Below are 22,407 nucleotides of genomic sequence, written 5' to 3'. Positions count from 1 at the left end.
GTTTAACACCAGTCTCTTGGACGCCACCTGAGCCGCAGAGCCAGTTTTCAAGGCTTCCTCTAATTCCTTAACTAGAGTAGTTTCCCTTCTAGCCTCTCTAGCCACTACTCCTATGCTATATCTAATTGACTCGAACTTGATGGCTCGTTTGAGGGCGTACCACCATTTGTTATTAATGATGGTACCAGATAGTGCCCTCTGAATTATATTCCTAATCCGGTCTTTGTACTCCTTAATCGCCAAAAGGGACGTATTAAGTTTCCAGTAACCGGATCCTCTATTTTTAACCTTATCTATGTCAAGCTTACAGGTGACCATTTTATGATCACTGTAGCTGATCGGGTAAAACTGTGGACACTTAGCTATTTTTCTGTCTACTTTTCTAATTAGTATTCTATCTAAATATGACCTGGAAGATCCGTCGCTGTTTGACCATGTCCACAATGGAGCGTTCGGAAATTCCAGCCTATAAGGATCTGCTAGCTCAAAGCGGCTTAGCAGTTCCATGAAGCCACTGTTACCTTTTCTATCTGAACGCGAGCCAACACAATCTACATCCGCTTTGCAAATTGTGTTAAAGTCTCCTAGCACAACTAATGAATGCGAAGTACCAAGAAAGTTTTCTAGTTCACGAAAATAATCACTTTGCCCTGTACTGTTGGGTGCGTAAATTGCAACCAGTCTGATAACTTTACCGTTACTGAACGTCAAATCCATGACGACCAGCCTACCTTCTGGATCTGCAAAAATTAACTTTTTCTCAGAAACCCGGTTTCTTTTTATTAGGACCAACACCCCACTTCCACCAGTAGGACTGCCAGGAGAGAAAAAACTCTCGTAGCCGTCAAACAGCGGGAGTAGACCTCTTGGCCCCTCTAACCGGGTTTCTGTAGCAACAATAACATCTAAATTACGCGACCTGATATCATGCAGGAAGCGACCTTGCTTCCAGCCTGCTCCCAGGCTGCGCACATTCAAACAACCAACATAAATGCAATCCATTGTCGAAGCCGTTCAAAATCAAGCGCTCGGTTCGTCAAGGGTGTCCGCTCTCCCCGCTTTTGTATGTGATGGCTCTTGAGCCATTACTGCGAAAACTGAGCGGCATCCCGAGACAGCCAGGTAGTCGAAAATCGGTGTCAGCGTACGCGGATGACATCACCATCATCGTAACCGAAATGGACCACCTATGTAAAGTAGGCAAGGCCATAGAGGTTTACGAGACGGTGACAGGAGCAAAAGTTAATCGCGAAAAGTCAGTCGGCTTGCAACTCGGCACCTGGAGAGGCAAGTCGATGCCTCCTGACAGCGTCGTGGGACATTGGACGGAGGGTCCGATTAAATTGCTAGGGGTCTGGTTCGGTCCAGACCTCCAAATAGAGAAGAATTGGGGCGAGGTATCGAGCAGGGTGGCTGCAGAAACCAAGACCTGGTCTTGACGGTGGCTATCCCTGAAAGGGAGGGCAGAGGTGGCCAATGTGTTTATCGCATCGGTTATCACCTACCGCCTTTCCGTCGTTCCTTGCCTTGATTCGTGGTTAATCAAGTTGGAAAGACAGCTCTTCTACTTCTTGTGGAAGGGCGGGAAACCACTTGTGAAACGCTCTACTTGCTGTCAACAACCGTTAAAGGGTGGGCTAGGGATGCCTTGGCTGATGATGCGCAGACATGCGCTGAGGTTAAGACATCTGTGGCTCTACCTGGATGGTGAACGGGTGTGGTCTCCGCTAGCAAAACTGATGTTTCCCAAGTTCACTAGTTTCGGTGGATGGGAAACCTGGCTGAATCGTAGATCGAAACTTGGTACTTGGTACACGGAGTGTCGCAAGGCTCTCCTGCTATTCCGTCGCTCGGGCAACGCCTGCGGTGGGGGTTCCACCACATTCTTCTATAGAGGGTTGGTAGAGGCGGAATGTGAAGATACCTTGGGGGAATATCTAGGTCTCGCCGATAATCAGCTGGCCAGTCTGTTCCGACGTACGTTCAAGCCGAAGACACTGGACAATTTCCAGAAGTCTCTGGCATGGCAATGCTACAGAGGAGCTCTACCTGTTCGGGATAAACTCGCAAGGCACGGTGGCCAAGACAGTCCGATATGTCCAAGATGCGGGCGGGATAGGGAAACCGTCCCGCACGCTATTGTTCATTGTCCGGACGTGTCTGAGGTGTGGGTTTATGCCGAACAGCTGTTGTCAAGTACACGAAGAGTACAGCTGTCGACTGAGTCGATTACAAAAATTGACCCACCGGATTTCCTCGCGAATGAAGGTAAGTTTCGTTTTCTCGTTGTAGTAGCAATTGCGAAAGAGGTGATATGGAAGACGAGAATGAAAGGTTTACAGTCAGGCAAGTTCATCTCCGGCCCTGGTTTGATGAATTACTTCATCTTTCACCTGAAAAGGAAGATAGGGCTGGAGAGAATATGCCTGACTAAGAGAGTGTATGAAGAAAGATGGAAAGGTATAGCACGAAAGTTGCGAGTGAATGATACAACATAAATGTAAAACCAAACGAAACCAAAAGTATCAGTGGGGAGGCGGGGCTCGTGGGGTCCGAGCTAAACCCGCTCCCACTCCACCCGTAATGTCTTCCGGTCTGTTCCAACATTCGATTTCTGTCTATTTTTGTAATTTTTCTGTAAATTTTTAAAATTCGCTTTGTTGTAAAACCCATTCATTTATCTGACCCCATCATCAGATTGTATTGTCCCATCTATGTTCGCCCCTTGTGGGTAATAATAAAACAACATGGAGGAAAGCACCTTCGAAAAGTGTCTTGGTGTGACTATGAAAGGTATCTAATCAGAGGCGGTAAATTCACCACAATAGAAGCAAGGTTCGAGTCAACGGAGCGTGCAAGGGAGTACTCGACTCGAACTTGCAAAGTGGAAATATTTTATTTTTACCTTTTATATCTGGGACGTAGGACGTCCTGGAAAAAAATTTAAAATGCTCCCCCACCCCAGAAGTAGAGGTAGGCTGGATTGTAGCCACACTTCTATACAAGAGGGAGGACAAGATACAATTGATCGAAATTACAAGAGACGGGCTAACAATTCCAGTCTGTTATATATTTTGAGTATTGTTATCACTAGCGATATCAAGATATAACTTTGTATTTTGTATTTTATGTGTAGATGTGTATATATATAGATGTACATGTAATATGTACACATATATATACACATATATACATGCACTAGCACTATGACCCGGCAATGACGGGTCTTTAATGCTAGTTGTCTATAAAGTATACAATGTAGAGAAAAAAGATTTGAACACCTGGAGGAAAGCACCATCGAAAAGTGTCTTGGTGCGACTATGAAAGATATCTAACCAGAAGCGATAAATTCGCCACAACAGAAGCAAGGTTCGAGTCAATGGAGCGTGCAAGGGAGTATTTGACTTGAACTTGCAAAGTGGAAATATTTTATTTTTACCTTTATATCTGGGATGTAGGACATGCCAGATAAAAATTTAAAATGATCCCCCCACCAGAAGTAGAGGTAGGCTAGATTGTAGCCACACTTCTATACAAGAGGGAGGACAAGATACAATTGATCAAAATTGCAAGAGACGGGCTTACAATTCCAGTCTGTTATATATTTGGAGTATTGTTATCACTAGCGATATCAAGATATAACTTTGTATTTTATGTGTAGATGTATATATATAGATGTACATGTAATATGTACACATATATATACACATATATACATGTACTAGCACTATGACCCGGCAACGGCGGGTCATAATGCTAGTATATATATATATCTTGGAAATTGAATTATAAGCTTTGTATATTGACTATAGAAAATAGTCTGCTATTAGGGCATATAAACCCACATAATGAATAAAATAAGCATAGTATGCATGAGAATCAAACTCACACCTCTTATTTTTGCAATAAGTATACTGACTAATTATACCATCATACCTACACTTTTTATTTTTACCCTTAAATTTAGGAACTATGATTTCATTGCAGTAAATGTGTAAACATGTGTGAATTCTGCATGAATTAGGAAAGAGTAGCAAATGAAAATATTCTTTTCTACTCTAGGCACAAGGCCCCAAATTTTTATGGGGGGGGGGGCAATCATTTAGATCAACCCTAGTACGCAACTTGTACTTAATTTATCAACCCTGAAAGGATGAATGGTAAAGTCGATCTTGGCGGAATTTGAACTTAGAACGTAAAGACAGACAAAATACGTTTGAATGCAGAACATAAAGACAAATGTAAAGACAGACGAAGCATTTCGCCTGGCATGCTAACATTTCTGTCAGCTCGACGCCTTAGCATGTGAAAATATTGTAAATAGAATGATACGGTTTCACCGTATATTGATAACAGAAGATATTAGGGCATATAAACCCACATAATGCATACTAATATCTATATTTTTTCTGAAAGACAAACTGGATATAAGAGAAATCAAATGTAACATATGAGAAGACTATGGAGGACAACAGATGCATAAGTAAGTGCCAAATGTTCAAATGTACCTGTGGAAGTGTGAGACAGAGGAAGGCTTGAGATGAAGTAGTGAAAAATGTTGAGTCCTTAGTGTCACAGAACTCCAAGAGCCTTTTCCTATCTTCATTTCTTGAACAAAAGACATAACCCCCTTGCACACCACAAAATCTCTTATAATGTTGTCCAACTTGTCTGTTGAAGTCTCCAGCTATGATGATGATGATGATGATGTCACTGTCATCTCTCAGCAAGGTAGTTCATATAAAGGTTTCATGGAATCAGTCCAAATTGTGGAACGTATGCAGAGATAAATGTCACTGCTGTATTTTCCAGCTCTAGTCAGTTTAATTATTCTGTTACACATACTATCTCAGTCACTTTATCTCCTCATTTTCCTCCAGTAGTATACCTATGCCATTCATCACATTGCTACTGTTTATCACCACCAATTTCTGACTTTTCTACTTATGTTATTTTTGTGTCATATGGAAGCATAGACTGAGTGACATTAGTATTAGAATATTTCATTATGTATATCATAAACAAATAAGCCTTATTATCATCATCATCATCATCATTTAACATCTGTTGTCTCTACTGGCATGGGTTGGACGGTTTGACCAGGACTAGTAAGCTGGAAGGCTGCACCAGACTCCAGTCTGATTTGGCATGGCTTTTATGGCTGGATGACCTTCCTAATGCCAACCACTCAGAGAATATAATGGGTGCTCTTACATTCCACTGGCACATGTGCCATTTGTCATGACTGCAATTTTACTTGGCTTGATGGTTCTTTCCTCCAGCACAGCATAATGCCAAAGGTCTCAGTCATTCGTCATTGCCTCCATGAGGCCCAACCCTCGAAAGGAACTTTTCATATGCCACCAGCATCAGCCACTTTGCCTCCATGAGGCCCAATGCTCTGAAGGTGCTTTTTACATGCCAGTTATGTGACACCATCATTGGCCATGACTACGATTTCACTTGGCTTGATAGGTTTTCTCATGCACAGCATATTGCCAAAGGTCTCAGTCACTAGTCATTGCCTCTGTGAGGCCCAAAGTTCGAAGATCATGCTTCACCAACTCCTCCCATGTCTTCCTGGGTCTACCTCTACCACAGGTTCCCTCAACAGTTAGTGATTGTCACTTCTTTATACAACTGTCCTCATCCATACGCATCACTTGACCATACCAGTGCAGTTGTCTCTTTTGCACATCACATCTGATGCCTCTTATGCCCAACTTTTCTCTCAAGATGCTTACACTCTGTCAAACATGCACATTGACATTGCACATTCAGCGAAGCATGCTGGCTTCATTTCTTTCAAGCCTACGCATGTCCTTGGCTGTCACAGTCCATGTTTCACTGCTATGTAGCATAGCTGTTTTTGCTGCCAACAGAGGTAGGAGCTCTCTGAACTTTGCCCAACCTATTCCTATTTTCACAGCTATGCTCTCGTGTATCAGTTACCATGTAGACTATGATGTATGAAGGATATTAACAGTACTGATAAGAAAAGGTTTATTTTTATTTTTCTTGCATTGGTTGGCTAGACCACTTGTGTTGATTGCCACCAGGATTGTTGTTACTTTCAGCTGTAAGAATTTTAATGTTTCTATTTTCAATTTCTCAGTTTATTGTGTATAACTAAATAAGTATAGCGCTGGACAAAAGATCAGTATTTTTTGTTGCTTAACACTGTGTTGTGCTCATGTGCAAGACATTTAATATCTATTACCAAGCACACCTAACTCTACATGATTACTCTGGATTGTAAGCAATGGCTGTACAATAAAAGTCTTCAATGATTTGCTATCTTATAAGTGAAGATCATCTGAGGTTCTCTTTAATGCTATAAAAACCAGAGATAAGTGCTGGCATTATAGATCCTCAAGATTCAGTAAAGGCTTATGTTAAACAAAAATATTGATAGGAAACTTATTTTTAAGGTTTGGTTGATGGCTGACAGCTGAGTAAAGCATTTTGTCATCACAATATACCATAAATTTGTTGCTATTATAAATGAAAATTTCCCTGTCAGGTTTTAGAAAGTAAATGCATTTACTTTCTTACTTTGTAACCTAAAGTAATTGTTCTTTTACTCCTTGTGGCTATTTTTAATTCTGTTTTATTAATATCAGCGTCAGCAGTAAAATAGTTTCTGTTGGTATATCTTCAAAGTTTCATTCCCTGGTAAAAGTGTGATGAGAAGGAGTTTAGTCTTGGTACTACTAAGAGCACACAAGGCCCTTATGTGCTCTTAGTTCACATTTTACAGTGATAGTTCACATTTTACAGTGAACTATCCTATTACATCTACAATTAATGGTGTTCTTAGAGAGTGTATTTCTTAGATGCATGGCTAATTTATAAGATGGAGGCAAGGAAGTACAGTTGATACAATTGATATCAGTATCATTTTGGTAATTACTTTATCAACTTCAAAAGGATGAAAAGTAAAGCTAAGGTGGAAGAATTTTAAATTTGGACACCGAGACATTGGATTAGAGCAGTTAATGTACCAAGATTGTTTCTGTACTCACTCAGGCATTTCTACTGCCATAATATGGTGTAATAATAGGGTTTTTTAGGTATGGAGTTTAAAATGCATAGACAGGAAGAAATTAGAAGTTGTAACATTCATGCCCTTCCTAAAATTATAATACTTCTTTATTCCTGGTGTTTACTTTTTGGAATCTGACAGAGAAACTGTCAAACTTGTATCTGCAATAATCCTCTGGCTGTTGTTGGTGTCACATAATTGGTACTTGTTCTGGTGACATATAAAAAGCACCTTTTGTGTGTTGGGCCACATTGAGGCAATATGGCCAATGCTGGTGTCACTTAGCTAGCACCCATGCTGGTTGCACGTAAGAAGCATCCTTTGAGTGTTGGGCCTCACGGAGGCAATGACATATGTCCGAGACCTTTGGCAATATTCTGTGCTTGAGAAGAAGACCCATCAAGTCAAGTGAAATCGTAGTCATGGCAGAAACTGATGTCACACAAATGGCACCTGTGCCAGTGGTATGCAAAAATACCCATTTCACTCTTGGATGTTTGGCATTAGGAAAGTCATCCAGCCATAGATACCATACTAAATCCAAATGGAGTCTGGTGCAGCCCCTCAGCTTACCAGCCCTAGTTAAGCCATCCAACCCATTCCACCATGGACAACAGACATTAAATAATGATGCGGGGGAGGATGAAGAATTATCAGTCATAGTGGCAAAAGATTTATGGTGTGCATGTTATTACTGCCTCTCATTCATAAGGTCATGAGTTCAATGCCCAGTGGCACATTGTGTCCTTGAGCCAGACACTTTATTTCATGTTGCTCCAGTTCATTCAGCTAGCAAAAATAAATTTTATCTGTATTTCAAAGGGCAAGCCTTGTCACTTTCTGTATCATGCTGAATTTCCTTGAGAAATACATTAAGGATACATGTGTCTGTGAAGTGCTCAGCCACTTGCATGTTAATTTCACAAGCAGGCTGTTGTGTTGATTGGATCAACTGGAACATTTGTTGTGACTGACAGTCTCAGTTATTTCTGCTACTAACAAATTATATTTTTTATAAGTTTATCATAGGTGGAGATGGTGCCCATAAGTTTCACAGGTACCAGTGAATTGAAGCCCAGTTTGTTAATGTTTTTAAGAAAAATGTGGGTGGAAAATATGGAATTCCAATTGGTTACAGTTCTAGGAAGGGAGGACTGGTAAATTGTTATGTGGTAGTAAAACCACATACTGACAACTAAAACTTGTTTGTCATCAACTGATCTGGTCTTGCAGATTACAAAATAAAGATTGAGTTTATAGTAATTCTATTTTTAATTTTCAGATTAAATGTGTTCTTGTTGGTTTTGACCAGCACATCAGCTATATTAAAATATTGAAGGCAGCCAGTTACATCAAAAAGAAAAAATGCTTATTCATAGCTACTAATGAAGATTCTAACTTACCAATTCCTGGAGATGTTATTATACCTGGTAAGTTGACTTTTTTTTATTTGTATGAATTTTATTTATGGAGCACAAAGAAAAATCTCTATAATAATATTTCAGAGAAGTTAAATATCAAATTGACTTTTAAAATTTTTCATATATTTGACTTTTATTATTATACTAAAGATAGACAAAATACTTTGTGGTATTTAAATATACCTCTTTACATTCTAAATTCAAGTCCCTTCAGGACTACGTCAAGTACTGAAGTAATTTTCCTCAAAATTTGTGCCCATATTGAAAACGTGATAGAAATATTTAAAAGTCATAAATTGATGTTAGGTAATTGTTGCTGATGCTCTGATAACTATAACCTTTACAAGTTTGCCCAGACAAATGTGACTTATGCAGTTGATATTCAGTCTGAACTGCTATAGGTCACTCTCTATAGAAAAAAATATTTGGTAGAAAGGAAATTTAAGAAATACTGTATTTCTGAGGAAGAATGATTGAAAAACTTAAATTGTTTAGTGTAGAGTTTGTGGTAGTGTGAGACACAGTAGGGTAAACAAGAAGGGGAAGAAATGGATGTGTTGTGTTCTATGCTGGTTGATTGTTGAGAGAAGCAGATATTGTAGTGGAAGATGAGACAGAAAAGAATAGTAGCACTTCTACAAGCCTTGCTGAGCAGGTAGGCTTTTTATAGCTGTAGGGCACATTGTATAGTTGCTGGCTATACTGATAATGGAAGAGACACTGTCAGGACTTATTGCTTTATTGTATTTGAGAGGGTGGAGAAATTTTAGCACTTGGGGACTATGTGTACATGATAGTGAGATGTAAAGTAGAGGAGAATTGTGTGCATGGAGTTGAAAGTGAAATTAGCAGCAAATGCAATGGCTTAATTAACAAACTGTTTTTGTTCAGGTGTAGTAGGTTGAAAGAACTGGGAAGGTTAATAGTGACCTCTTTGACAAAGGATCAGAAGGCCCAATTTCAATTAAGGAAGCAAAATAGCTCTTAGATTATGTAGTGCACAAAGTTTCAGTTGCTTCTCAAATGGTTTTCTTATAGATATTTTAATGATTAAATGTCTTCTAGTTGGTGATGGTGAGTATGTTCCACCTGGTATTGAAGGCAGTGTTCTTTCCATGTACAGCTGTAAGTATTTCTTTTGTGAAGTTTGGAGTATGAGCTCTGGTTATGTGGAGAATGTGGTGAGACATACTTTGCAGAATGATATTAGTCATACATTTTATCATCTCAGGTGAGTTGCTGTCATTTGAAATGGCAGAGGATATAGGGCAGTAAGAATTTTCTGCATTAAGATCTGAATGAGTTTCCCTTAGTCAGACAATTTGTTTGTGACAGAAATGATGATGGCTGGGTAATATTTGGGTTTGGCGGTGTGAAAAATGTCTATAGTTTCAGTTTGAGCGTCTTTGTCCTGGATGTCATTAAGTGAGTGTATCAACTAATGCAAACAGATTAGCTGATCATTTTAGGAACAATGGACTTCTCAGTATTCCAAATTTAGTTTTTCATTACTAAGGGAAATAATTTTTTCTTTTGTCTAATCAATGAAAAGAAGTATTACTGACTCCTACTGGTTCATTCCTTCTTTGTTACTTCATCTAATCTTTTGACAACCCTTTTATCTAAAGATTTTTCTGCTCAAAATTATTCCAAGCAAGGCCTATAGGCCTCTTCTAGGCACCAGTTTTGGAGAAGAGGATATAGGATCAATGCAACAAAAACTTTATATACATTTTTAAGAAGTAAATAGAATATGGCAATAAAACAGTAAAAACTTTAAATGAAATACAATGAGATGATAAAGGCAATACAGGAGCAAATAAAATGTGAATTACTATTTTTAGATCTCACAACGAGAGATATTCAGCAACAGTACTTTTGGAGTAAAGATTGTTTGCCAACATAACATGGCAGTCCTGGTTTAGGACAACTGCTGCTGTAATTTAGCCCTAGGAGACATCGTGTGTCCTTGTATTATCGAACAAGGGAATCTAGCACCCCCACTCAGCTCAGAACAATATCTGTGTATCGCGATTTCAGGGTCATTTCCCTTCATCAGCACAGAATAATTGTTTGGCTAGAGGTGGTGCTGCCAAAATCCCACTCGAAATATATAGTTTTCAAAGTGACAACTAGTCACTGATCTATAAATTAGAAAATTACTGTTTTTAAATCTCACAATGAGTGATATTCAGCAACAGTACTTTGGATTTGCCAACATAACATGGCAGTCCTGGTTTTAGACAAATGTTGCTGTAATTTGGCCCCAGAAGACATCATCCCCAACTGGCTATACGACATGATCTGTTATCGCGATTTTCAGGTTATTTCCCTTCATCAGCACAGAATAATTGTTCAGCTATGACGGGAAATAACCTGGAATTCATGATACACAGATATTGTTTTGAGTGGAGTGTAAGGAGGCCCTGAAGAGCTTCCTCACTGGTGGGCTGCGACTCTCGGCACATGAGGTAGAATGCTGTGAAGGACCAATTACACCTGTGGAGGTAAAAGAGGTGTTGGCTGAGTGCGTTAGGGACAAGTCGCCAGGGCTGGATGGTCTACCCTATGAGTTTTATCGTAGTATGCCGGACTTGTACGGAGACCTACTGGCAGGCGTCAACACAAACTGGCAACAGAATGGGAGGATTCCCAGCTCTGTGATGCTCTGGTGATGCTGATACAGAAGGACCCAAGCAAGGGGGACAGTATAAGTAATTACAGGTCCATAACTCGACTGAATGTAGAGTTAAAGATTTTGGCCAAGATATTAGCAAAAAGGTTGACGCATGTTGTGGAGAAGCTTGTAGGGAAGGTGCAGACATGCGCCATTCCGGGCAGGTCGATCTAGGGCAATCTTCACCTTATACGCTACACCTTAGACAGGGTGTGTAAATTAACCGGCAAAGGTGGGGCACTGGTCCATTTAGACCAAAGTAAAGCGTTTGATAGGGTAGACCACCAGTACTTGGCAGCAGTTCTCAAAGTGGCTGGGCTGGGCCCCGGACTTCCATAGGTGGATCTCCGCAATGTATAGCAGCATCCAATCCACCGTCCAGATAAGCGGCTACCTGTCGGAGCCATTTTTGATCAAGCGCTCAGTTTGTTAAAGGTGTCCCCTGTCCCCGCTCCTGTACATTTTGGCTCTTGAGCTTTTACTGAGGAAGTTGGAGAATTTGGGATGCACCCCCAATGAAATAGAATGTGGTAAGTCAGTTTCTGCTTATGTGGATAACATCACCATCATCGTGTCCAATGAGGCTCAGCAACCTTGTGTAGAGGATGCTATCAAAGGATACGAGGTGGTGGCAGGAGCAAAAGTTAACAAAGACAGGTCCATTGGTTTGCGCCTTGGCAGCTGGTGGAGCAAGCTGGTATCATCCAGTGTCGTGGGTCACTGGACAGATGGTCCTGTTAAATTGCTTGGAGTTTGGTTTGGACTGAACTCCCAAACGGAGAAGAATTGGAGCAAGGTGGCAGACAGGGTGGAAGCTCTAGTTCGGACAGGCTCTATCCCTGAAAGGAAGGGCGGAGGTGGTACAGGTGTTTATTACATCTGTAATCACCTACCACCTAACTGTTGTCCCTTGCCCTGACTTGTGGCTAAACAAGTTGGAGTGCCTCCTTTTCCGCTTTTTGTGGAAGGGAGGAAAGCCACTTGTAAGGTGCTCCATCTGCTGCCGGGAACCACTACAAGGTGAGTTAGGGATGCTCTGGCTTATGATGCGCAAACATGCGTTGAGGCTGAGACATGTCTGGTGCTATCTGGAGGGTGACAAGGTGTGGAATCCGCTGGCAGAGGAATTCTTCCTGCGACCAGCCTCTTTGGAGAGATTCAAACCCGGTTTTATTAAAAGATGCAATCTGTCAGAATGGCAAAAGGAGTATCAACAGGCACTCGTGCGATCCACCAGATGGGCAAGGCCAGCAGTGGTAATACCACCTCGGTTTTGTCTAGAGGGCTCGTAGAGTTTAAAAATGATGATGTCCCTGGAGGGGCTCTGGGGTTCGATGAGAACCAACTTACCAACCTGTTCCAAAAGACTTTTGGGATGGGGTATTTGGATAATTACCAAAAATCCCTGACCTCGCAGTGCTACAGGAACGCTTTACCTGTTCGTGATAAGTTATCCAGGCACAGAATGTCAGTGCCACTGACATGTCCAAGATGTGGGCTGGATGATGAAACTATGCTTTTATACACTGTCGGAAACTTTTAGGTTTGATAGTTTACATTGAACACATGTTGTCACACCTAGGCAGAGTACAGCTATCAGCTGAATCTTAAAATAAAGATTGTGCCGCCCACCAGACTCTCGAAGGAAGTTGAGGCATGTTTTTTTCCTTACAGTGGCAGTGTTGAAAGAGTGTTTGGAAGACTAGACTGCAAGGACTCGTAACAGGAACCTTCATTTCTGGCACCGGATTGCTCACCTTTTTCAGATATCATCTGAAGAGCAAGATAAGGCTGGAGAGGAGACAACTGTCACGAGGTGTGTTTGACAAAAGAGGGAAGGCTGTGGTAAGAAAGGTGGGTGCAAGTGACCTGCTTAATCTTCATGGAAAAAGAAAAAGGTGTAGTTGCTGGGCTTTTCAGCTCATCAAGTTTTACCCAAAAAAGTCAAATTATATATCATCCTAAATTTTAAAAATTCAAGTATCATTCGAACTCATTATAACAATAATTGTTTGTATTGTCCTGTTTTGTTCCCTCTGTGTACGATAATAATTATCTTAATAAAAAATTCACCTCTAACCAAACAATTATTCTGTGCTGATGAAGGGAAATAACCCAGAAATCATGATACACATATATTCTTTTGAGCTGAGTGGGGGTGCTAGATTCCCTTGTTCGAAAATGCAAAGACACAGATTGTGTCGTATAGCCAGCTGGAGACGATGAGAGCTTTGCCATTAGGTTCATACTCCTGGGGCTAGATTACAGCAACATTCGTCCTAAACCAGGGCTACCGTGTTATGTTGGCAAACAATCTTTACTCCAAATAAAATGAATCAAATAAGATGGTAATAAAATAACCTATAGAAGTACTAAAATGAAGAAAACAGTATTAAGCAAGGCACTTGTTATCCTTAAGTTTAAAGAGATCAAGGACATATTCTACAGGAAAACAATAAGAGGAGAGTTTATTCCACAATCATCTGTTCTTAGGGGAAAACTTTGTGCATGGAAATTGCTTCATGTCCATAAGACATCCAAGAAACACTGTTGTGATTTGTTAAATTTGCTAGGTTGAGTTCTTATGGTAAATTTTGAAACTTGCAAGACCAAGTAATGACATGCATCTAAACACCTACTGCAGAAGTAACAGTGGTTCTCTACTGGTAAGCTGGTAACATTACATAGACATTATTAGTGATGAAAAGAGCTCATCACCAACTAGACACACATTCAATTCTGTACTCATATAAAAGTAACCAATACATTTGGAGGAACCTACCTAAATGTGTGAGCAGTATTCTATTTTGGAGCATCTCTGATCTCTTAGAGAGATACAATAAAGCCAAAGGTGTTAAAAACGTTGAATAGTAGAACCATTCTAGCTGCCACTCTGGCAATGGACTTAATTTAGGGGTTCCATTTCAAATCAATTGTGAATTAAAGATTTAAGAGTTTAACCAGATAAAAAACTTCCATCAAAACAGTCCTATCCACCAAAATTGGGGAAAAGTCAGGAATTCATGATGTCACTGAAAATATTAGCTTCTAGGTTTGTCCTCTAAGTTGAAACTGTAAAGTATCATATCTTCAGGAAATATGTCAGCATGTCTCTTTCTCAAGTATATCATTATAAACAGCAGGAAGAGCTTAATTCCTGGAACAAATGCCTAAGGGCATTAATTTCATAATTGTCAGAAGACTGACTATTGACAGAAGCTTTTAGATATTTTTCTCATTTGAACTTAAGTGATGGTTGAAATGATTCTTACCAGATATGCCAAAGCTGGTCTGTTTATGAAGTTATCCTCTTTGCTATTATTTGACACATGCTTGAAAAATGCTTACAGAAATAGTCTGAGCATCAGTACTGTTATCCAGTCCACTATTTATCCTATGAATGATGATGGAGTGGACTTCGAAGTAGTGGACTACATTAGTAGTGGACTTCGAAGACTGAAAATTATAATTCTTGCCCTTTAGAAAGTTAGCTTTTTTGAAGTGGTATATTTAAATTGTAAACTGTTTGGATATTGTGAGCCATGGATCAGAACAAGTAATAATCCAAGGACATTATTTTTCCACAATCCTAACATACTTAAGCTATGGTTAGAGAAGGGCCAGCTTTCAGAAATTGTCACCAAATATAGGTGTTTCAAATACAAGATGATGCTCTCTGTCTGATGGAATAATGAGGGGATAATTCACTATGAGTTTGTTCTGGACAAACCATCAATATCAACCTGTACTCTAAACAGCTGTGGCAAAAATACCCAGTATTGGTTCACAGGAAGTGACAACACAAGACCTCACACCACACAAACGACCCAGAATAAACTCCCAAGAAGTAGATGGAATCAAACTGATACCACACCCAGCACATAGTCCAGGTCTAGCAATAAAAATGCAGTACCTGAAACACAGTCTAATGGAATGGCACATCAAAAAATTTTACTATTTACACCAATAAAAAACCAGTAGGAAACAGTCACTTGATATTCCAGCTGAGGAGTTGCTGTTTCCTGTTTATTTAGTGTCTATCTTCCAAGTTTAGTAAACAGTAAATAGAAATAAGTTATGTTGCAGCAGGTATTGGTTGCAAAAGCCCTTTTCTTGTTAAAACAATTACACCATCTTTTGCTATTAGGTAATGATCAATGTGATCTTAAGAAGACAATGAACTTCAAGCTTTTATTGCTTTGCAACATTCATGATTTGGTTCTGCTTTCATGTTATATGGGTGAGATAGTTGTCCTGTCACATAATCTACTTGTCAACCAGTATTCTTGATTGGTATTTTGGGGTAACAAACATGATCTGACATTTTTGCCCTGTTTCTGATTATCCAACTATCTAAAACACTCTACCTCAATATAACTTGAGCTCATTATCATTGTTGTTCAACAAATTGTTGGTTTATCAGCTTTGTATTTAGATGAAGTTATTTGCATTACTAAATGTCACTCCATTAGTTGTATTTATACATCACATACTTTACTGTCAATTTAAATGTTTCATTTTCCATGATTTATTTATTTTTGTGAAAGGTACAGGTACCATGGTTTCTGCTGTAAAAGTCCCTTCACAAACTAATCCTGTTGTCATTGGCAAACCACATCCTGTTATCATTGAGTTGCTCAAGAAACGTGATGGCCTTAATCCATCTAGAGCCCTTATGGTTGGTGACAGGTAGTGTATAATACGTTATATATACATTCAGACATACACACACGCACACACATGCATGCACACACATATTGTACATTATTTACATTTGACCTGAATAATATTAATAACATCAAAAAATACCTTAAGAATGAGAACCTAGGTTTGAAATTTCCCCAAGACACCTGATGAAGGCTGGAGGGTATATCAGCCGAAACGTGTTAACAAACAAGATGAGGACAAATATCTGTCAAATGTAAATAATGTACATAATTCCTAATCTCTTAAATATAGAACTATGTCTATTGTGTTTCAAATTTGTGTGAATGTGTTTAGAATAATAAATCAGTTGAATAAAGTTAAAACATAGTCTGGTTTTCATGATTTTTGTTATAGTATTTTAACAAAATTAATGCTTTCATACATAGTGTACTCATCAGATTTCAAATGTATTTAACTGAGAGTTGAGTTCTTGACAACTTTAGTACCTCTTAGAATGCTCCAACCAGCTGAATTTTTAGAATATCTTTTTGATCAATCCACATGCTCTTAAACTCACAGTTTGCCAGGCGTACCGATATTCTGCAACTTGTTTATGTTTATTAATCCACATCATTAAATGGTTGTTATATTATTGCTGTTATTTCCATTCAGAACAGGTTTGAAATTTTAATAAACTGTTTCTCTTTTATCTTTCTTCCAACCTCACTTGTGTCATGTAGTTTGTGGAAAGGTAAAATTAGAAACATTTTCTGACCACATGTCTCTATATGTTCGCTCAATGGAATTTGACGAACAATGATGTTCCAGATTTGTTGTCTGGGACTCACGAGTGTTCCAATAATGCATTCCCTGTCTCATCTATATATAATTCTTCGCAATTCAGGCATTTAATACAGTAGATCAAATTTCTACTTTGCAGTTCATAAGTGCCTTTGCTAAAATCTGTCCACTTTTTGTTCTAATGTATCTACCTGTATGCATGTATTGACACATTCCACATCTGTTATCATTACACAAATGTGTTATCCCATTTGTTCATGTTGAATTTTGCCTTTGTTAATAGTTTCTGTAGTTTATGTGGTTGCCTTTTGTTTAAGATAAGTGTTTAATTAGTTATTATGTTTTTTTTAATTTTTCACTTTGTTTTATCATCATTGCCATTTAATGTCTGCTTTCCATGCAGGCATGGGTTGGATGGTTTGACTGAGGACTGGTGAGTCAGAAAGCTGCACCAGGTTCAATCTTTATGATTGCTAAAATTTGTTTTGATGATGTTAAAAATGTTTTGGTGATGTGGATTGTGTGTTACTAAAAATAGTATTGTGTTCCTTTGATGGGTTCGTCTTTTCTGTGTTGCCCTAAGTTGTTCTATAGGTATCTCTTTTGCTTGCTGTATGCTATTTTCTATAAGTAGGAGAAGGTAATTTTGCTTGAGCAGAAATCCTTTAAGTTCTATAAGTCATGTTATATCTGGTATTTGGATCATCAACTATAGTACAAATTTTCCTGGGAAGACAGTACAGGATGTTGTGTTTTGTTTATGTTGGGTGGCATGATTTTAAATTTAGGTACTGGTGTGTATCTGTGCTTTTGTAATAACTATCAGTTGTGATTGTGGTGTTGTTTTAATTACCATTATGTCAAGAAATGGTAATTGTGTGTTGCTCATTTCTCTTGTGAATTTAAGACTAGAGAGTAGATTATTGAGGAGGGTGCTGAATTCTTCCAGATTTTCTAGGGATTTGGTCCAAATTAAGAAACAATCATTGAGGTATATTTCCATGTGTCCTCTATACATCTTTTAAAGGTCATATCATAGTTCTCTTCAAAGGAACACAATACCATTTCTAGTAACACACAATCCACATCACCGAAACATTTTTCACATTAATCAAAACAAATTTGCCAATCATAAAACAAAGAAAAAAATGAAAAAACATAATAACTAATTAAACACTTATCTTAAGCCAAAGCCAACCTCACAACCTAAAGAAACTATTACAAAGGTAAAATTCAACATGAACAAATGGAATAACACATTCACAGTATCCAAATGTAATGATAACAGATCTGGAATGTGTCAATACATGCATATGGGTAGATACATTAGAAAAAAAATGGACAGATTTTAGCAAATGCACTTATGAACTGCAAAATCAGAAATTTGATCTACTGTATTAAATGCCCAAATTGCAAGAAATTATATATAGATGAGACAGGGAATGAATTATTGGAACACCAATGTTCACTAAATTCCATTGAGTGAACATATAGAGACATGTGGTCAGGAAATGTTTCTAATTTTACCTTTCCACAAACTACAAGACATAAGTGAGGTTGGAAGAAAGATAAAAGAAAAATGGTTTATTAAAATGTTCAAATCTGTCCTGAATGGAAATAACAGCAATAATATAACAACCATTTAATGATGCGGATTAATAAATATAAACATGTTACAGAATATCGGTATGCCTGGCAAACCATGATATTTAAGAGCATGTGGATTGATCAAAATGGTATTCTGAAAATTCAGCTGGTTGAAGCATTTTAAGAGGTACTAAAGTTGTCAAGAACTCGACTCAAAAATAAACAAATGTGAAGACTGATGAGTACCATGTATGAAAGCGCTAATTTTGTTAAAATACCATGATAAAAAACGTGAAAACCAGACTATGTTTTAACTTTATTCAACTGATCTATATATATATGTATATATACATACACATACACACAAAATATAAACACTTTTTATTACATCATATTCATTATAAATTATTTTAAACATCTTGTGTATTACAACACTATGTACCTATATATCATACATATACAATATGGTGTATTTATAAAAAAATTATTATCAGTGATGAAAGCAGTATTATCAGCGAAACTTCACTGTCACAACAACTGATGTCGCAGTTAGCCAACAGGCTTATTAAAAATAATCTTTTGTGGCAGAAGTAGTATGAAAACCAATGGCAATCTTTATTTTCCACTTAACATGGATGTCTTGTCAGAATACTAATTACTGTGGTATATTGTAGCAAACGAGATTCTTCTGGAATGGGTGCCAAAACAGCCAGATCACATGATTTCAGTGTTACTGTACTTCTTCAGTGCAACATCAGTGACTGAAACAACACTGATATCCTATATATTATGGTAGCGTGATTTAGCTGGTGTGTAGTTACTGGATGCCACTGAAGAAGTGAAATACACTGAAATTATGTGATGTGACAGTTCTAGCACCTATACCAGATAATTCTTGTCTGATATGATATATGACTGTGCTTTTATGCATTATGCATCTATATGAGAGGACTTCTCAAAGTGAATATCACAGTATTTGGCATTGTAACAGAGCATTCACATTAAGTTAGATATAAAGATTGCCTTGTTTCCATCACTTATATATATATATTTTTTAATAAGCCTGCTGACTATTTGCAACATCAACAGCTGAAAAGACACTATCCTATATATTGTGATAGTGAAATTTGGCTGGTATGCGATCACTGGATGCCTATCACTGAAGAAGGGCAGTACACTGAAATCACATGATGTGGCAGTACCAGTGACCTTAACAGATGATTCTCATCTATGATATATGTCTGTAGTTTTATATACCATTTGTCTATATGAGAGGACATCTCAAGGTTAACACTGCAGTATTCAGCATTCTAACAAGACATCCACACTAAGTTGGATATAAAAATTGCTTGATTAATGTGTATATTTTTTATTGCATTCCTTGAATGAAAATCGCCTATGTCAGTCAATGTGTGTGTGTTTGTATGTTTGTCTATTTGTGTTTATTTATAAATTCAGTATCATCTTTCAAATCAATTTCAAATCCTAGATTAACATTTTAATTTTACTGAGCTACTATATAGATATTATAGTGGTAGTATAATGAACTGATTGTTATACACTTACTATAAGGAATGACAAACTAAAATTTTATAAGGATAGTATAGTGAAAAAGATATTATCTTAATGAAATGCTGTTCTAACAGCTTTCTAATCAGATTACTACTGAGAAAGGCTTGTGATTTTGTTTTAGAAACAAGGTGAAGTGGAATAGAATAAACTTTAAGTGAAACTATAGAAATATTTATCTATCAATGGCTGTTGTGTACCTGAACTAGAACCAGTATTTATCTCTATAGAAGAGGAATTAGAAAAATGTACTGAAATAAGGGAAGATAAAATAAACTGGAAATCATTCTTGATCTGTGAGGTGTTTTTCTTATTTCAGCATGATAATTCCAAGTTCTCAAGAATGTCGCATTCCTACATATTACATTAGATTAGAGTGAAATCATGGATGGTTAAGTCACTCGGTTATGAAACAACCAGCTAAGGGATAAGTTGTTCATATCCTGTCCATGGCACTGCTCTGTTTCTTTAAAGTACACTGATCTTAAGTAGCTCTGCCTGACTGTAAAAATGATGCTACAAACTAGAAACACTTCACTAATGCAAACAGTAAAATTGAGTTGTTTCATTAGCTTCTAGTACCAAGTTCAACTTCTGTGAGAGCTTTGCCATTAGGTTCATACTCTAGCTCTTATAATAGTTTGCATAGTGATGACTAATGTCTATTCACATGAAAACTCTCCACATGCAGACACTCATCACCATGGATATCTTTAAGTATGAGGCGAGTTCCATAGTGGATTTGGATTACATATCTAATTTTGTGATACATAACAATATTTTTGGTTTTTACAACATAACTTTGATGTGAAAGAACACTTGCACTCACTTAATCATCAACTCATGCATTTCCCTTTATTTTCTCTCATTTAATCTCTTCTCTATTTTGCAGATTGAATACTGATATTGCTTTTGCTAAAAACCATAAATTAAAATCACTTTTAGTATTGAGTGGCATCTCAAATTTAGAGGACATTCAGGAAGCTGAAAAGAATCCTTCTGATGAAAACCCTTACCCAGATTATTACTTACCTTCACTAGCTGAGTTTTCTCAATTGTTACCCAATTAGATTGCTGTCTGAAACATACCAGCAGTGCAAATAATTAACTTATGTTAATAAGACTAAGATAATGATTATAGTTCTGTTTATTATAAACCTTCGTGGAAAATGAAGCTGGTATATTTTAAATTAAACTAAAAACATATCCAGCTTCATAAAATATAGCTAACTCTGCAGAACTAATTTTTCATTTAATATGTTCTGCCCTGTTCTTTGAACTTAGAACTTCTCTAAAATAATTATTGAATTGTTAGTATGTTGTATACAATCTCTTCATGAAGTCTGCTTTGATATATGATTTGTTATTTAAATTTCAAGAAATTGTAATTAAAAAATCCACAAATTCTGTTCGGACTAGTTTCCTTATTATTTAAGTATGAATGGATGAATCAATAAAAAGGTCTTCTACATCAGAATACCAAGAAAATAATATCTTTGCATGAAACAATCTCTAAAACTTTGAAATAATCGAACAACATCAATTAATTACAAAATATCTATGAAGTCACTGTCAAATCTCTCTCAAATCATGTCCTATCATCTAAAATACAGAAAGGGAACATTGTACAGTGTAAGTTTAGATACTCATAAAAAGACAGGATGATTGTGGTCAGAATGTCTTTTATCATAAGTCTGTTTAATATAGATTATCTGGATTTAAACAAACTCTCATAAATATGTGATATAGAAGCAACAACAATAAGAAAGACAACAAAAAGGAGGTATTATTATCTCCCTTCCTGATGTTACATGTTCTGCACAAATTACGTTAAAAAAAGATCCATCGCACTCTAAAATAACCTTTGTAAATATTACACAAAAATTATCATGTACAACATTCATATAGCAATAATTCAGGTACCATAGAAAGTTTTAACTAAAAAACAGAAAAGGTTAAACAGACCTTATCCAATGGTAGAGCACATCACAAACCCAGAAGATAGACTCCACAAGTGACATTCATAAATTAATAGAGAGTAACACTACACTTGAAATGTGGGTATTCAAAATATAACCAGTAACAGGAAGCACACTAATAGAATAAACATGTACATATAACCACTTAGTTCACTTTTTGCCTCACAAGGTTATATACACAAACTACATTTGCAATACTTCAACATTCTTTCATAATTTGATGTATACCTGATGTTGATGTATACAACATAATTTGATGTATACCTGGTTTTCAATTAGTACAGATAATAAGACAATATTGCACTAAAATATCACTTTACATGATGAATAACCTACATCAACATATGTATACCTCTTAAAGCCAGCAATAACAATTCTTTCCCAGACATCATCTATTTCTAATTTCTTAACTTACTTCTAGCTACCTACAAGTTATCACAATACAGTTGTATATCAGAAAAAGAAAAGTGGAATGAGTTTCAACTAGTAACAGGGTGAAAGTTTTCAGAATTCAATAATACCACAGACACCAACACAGATACTGCAGCACATACTTTGAACAAAATAATTACAGAGCCATTCAAAAGAACTGTATATCAAGGCAACTTAAGAACACAGCCCAATTTATGAATCAGAAATAGCCAACCTCATAAAAATCTAGTACAAACTCTAACACAATAT

General features: G+C 37.3%; 1 protein-coding gene across 2 annotated transcripts in view; it reads left to right on the top strand.

Moving 5' to 3' along the window:
- LOC115212155 (glycerol-3-phosphate phosphatase-like) overlaps nt 1-21,159 on the top strand; it is a 122,713-nt gene extending 101,554 nt beyond the window's left edge. Inside the window, exons 2-5 of one of the 2 annotated variants that reach the window (XM_036502702.1) lie at nt 8,328-8,475; nt 9,532-9,591; nt 15,691-15,832; nt 20,640-21,159. In XM_036502702.1, the coding sequence (XP_036358595.1) occupies nt 9,582-9,591; nt 15,691-15,832; nt 20,640-20,817 (330 nt within the window). In that variant the 5' untranslated portion in view covers nt 8,328-8,475; nt 9,532-9,581 and the 3' untranslated portion in view covers nt 20,818-21,159. The remainder of the gene's footprint in view (nt 1-8,327; nt 8,476-9,531; nt 9,592-15,690; nt 15,833-20,639) is intronic. The other variant, XM_029780995.2, reaches the window with a different exon arrangement.
- The last annotated feature ends 1,248 nt before the right edge of the window (nt 21,160-22,407 follow it).

Source organism: Octopus sinensis, linkage group LG5 (assembly GCF_006345805.1).
Source record: "Octopus sinensis linkage group LG5, ASM634580v1, whole genome shotgun sequence".
Classification (NCBI taxonomy): Eukaryota; Metazoa; Mollusca; class Cephalopoda; order Octopoda; family Octopodidae; genus Octopus; species Octopus sinensis.
This window is presented reverse-complemented; position numbering and strand designations above follow the sequence as displayed.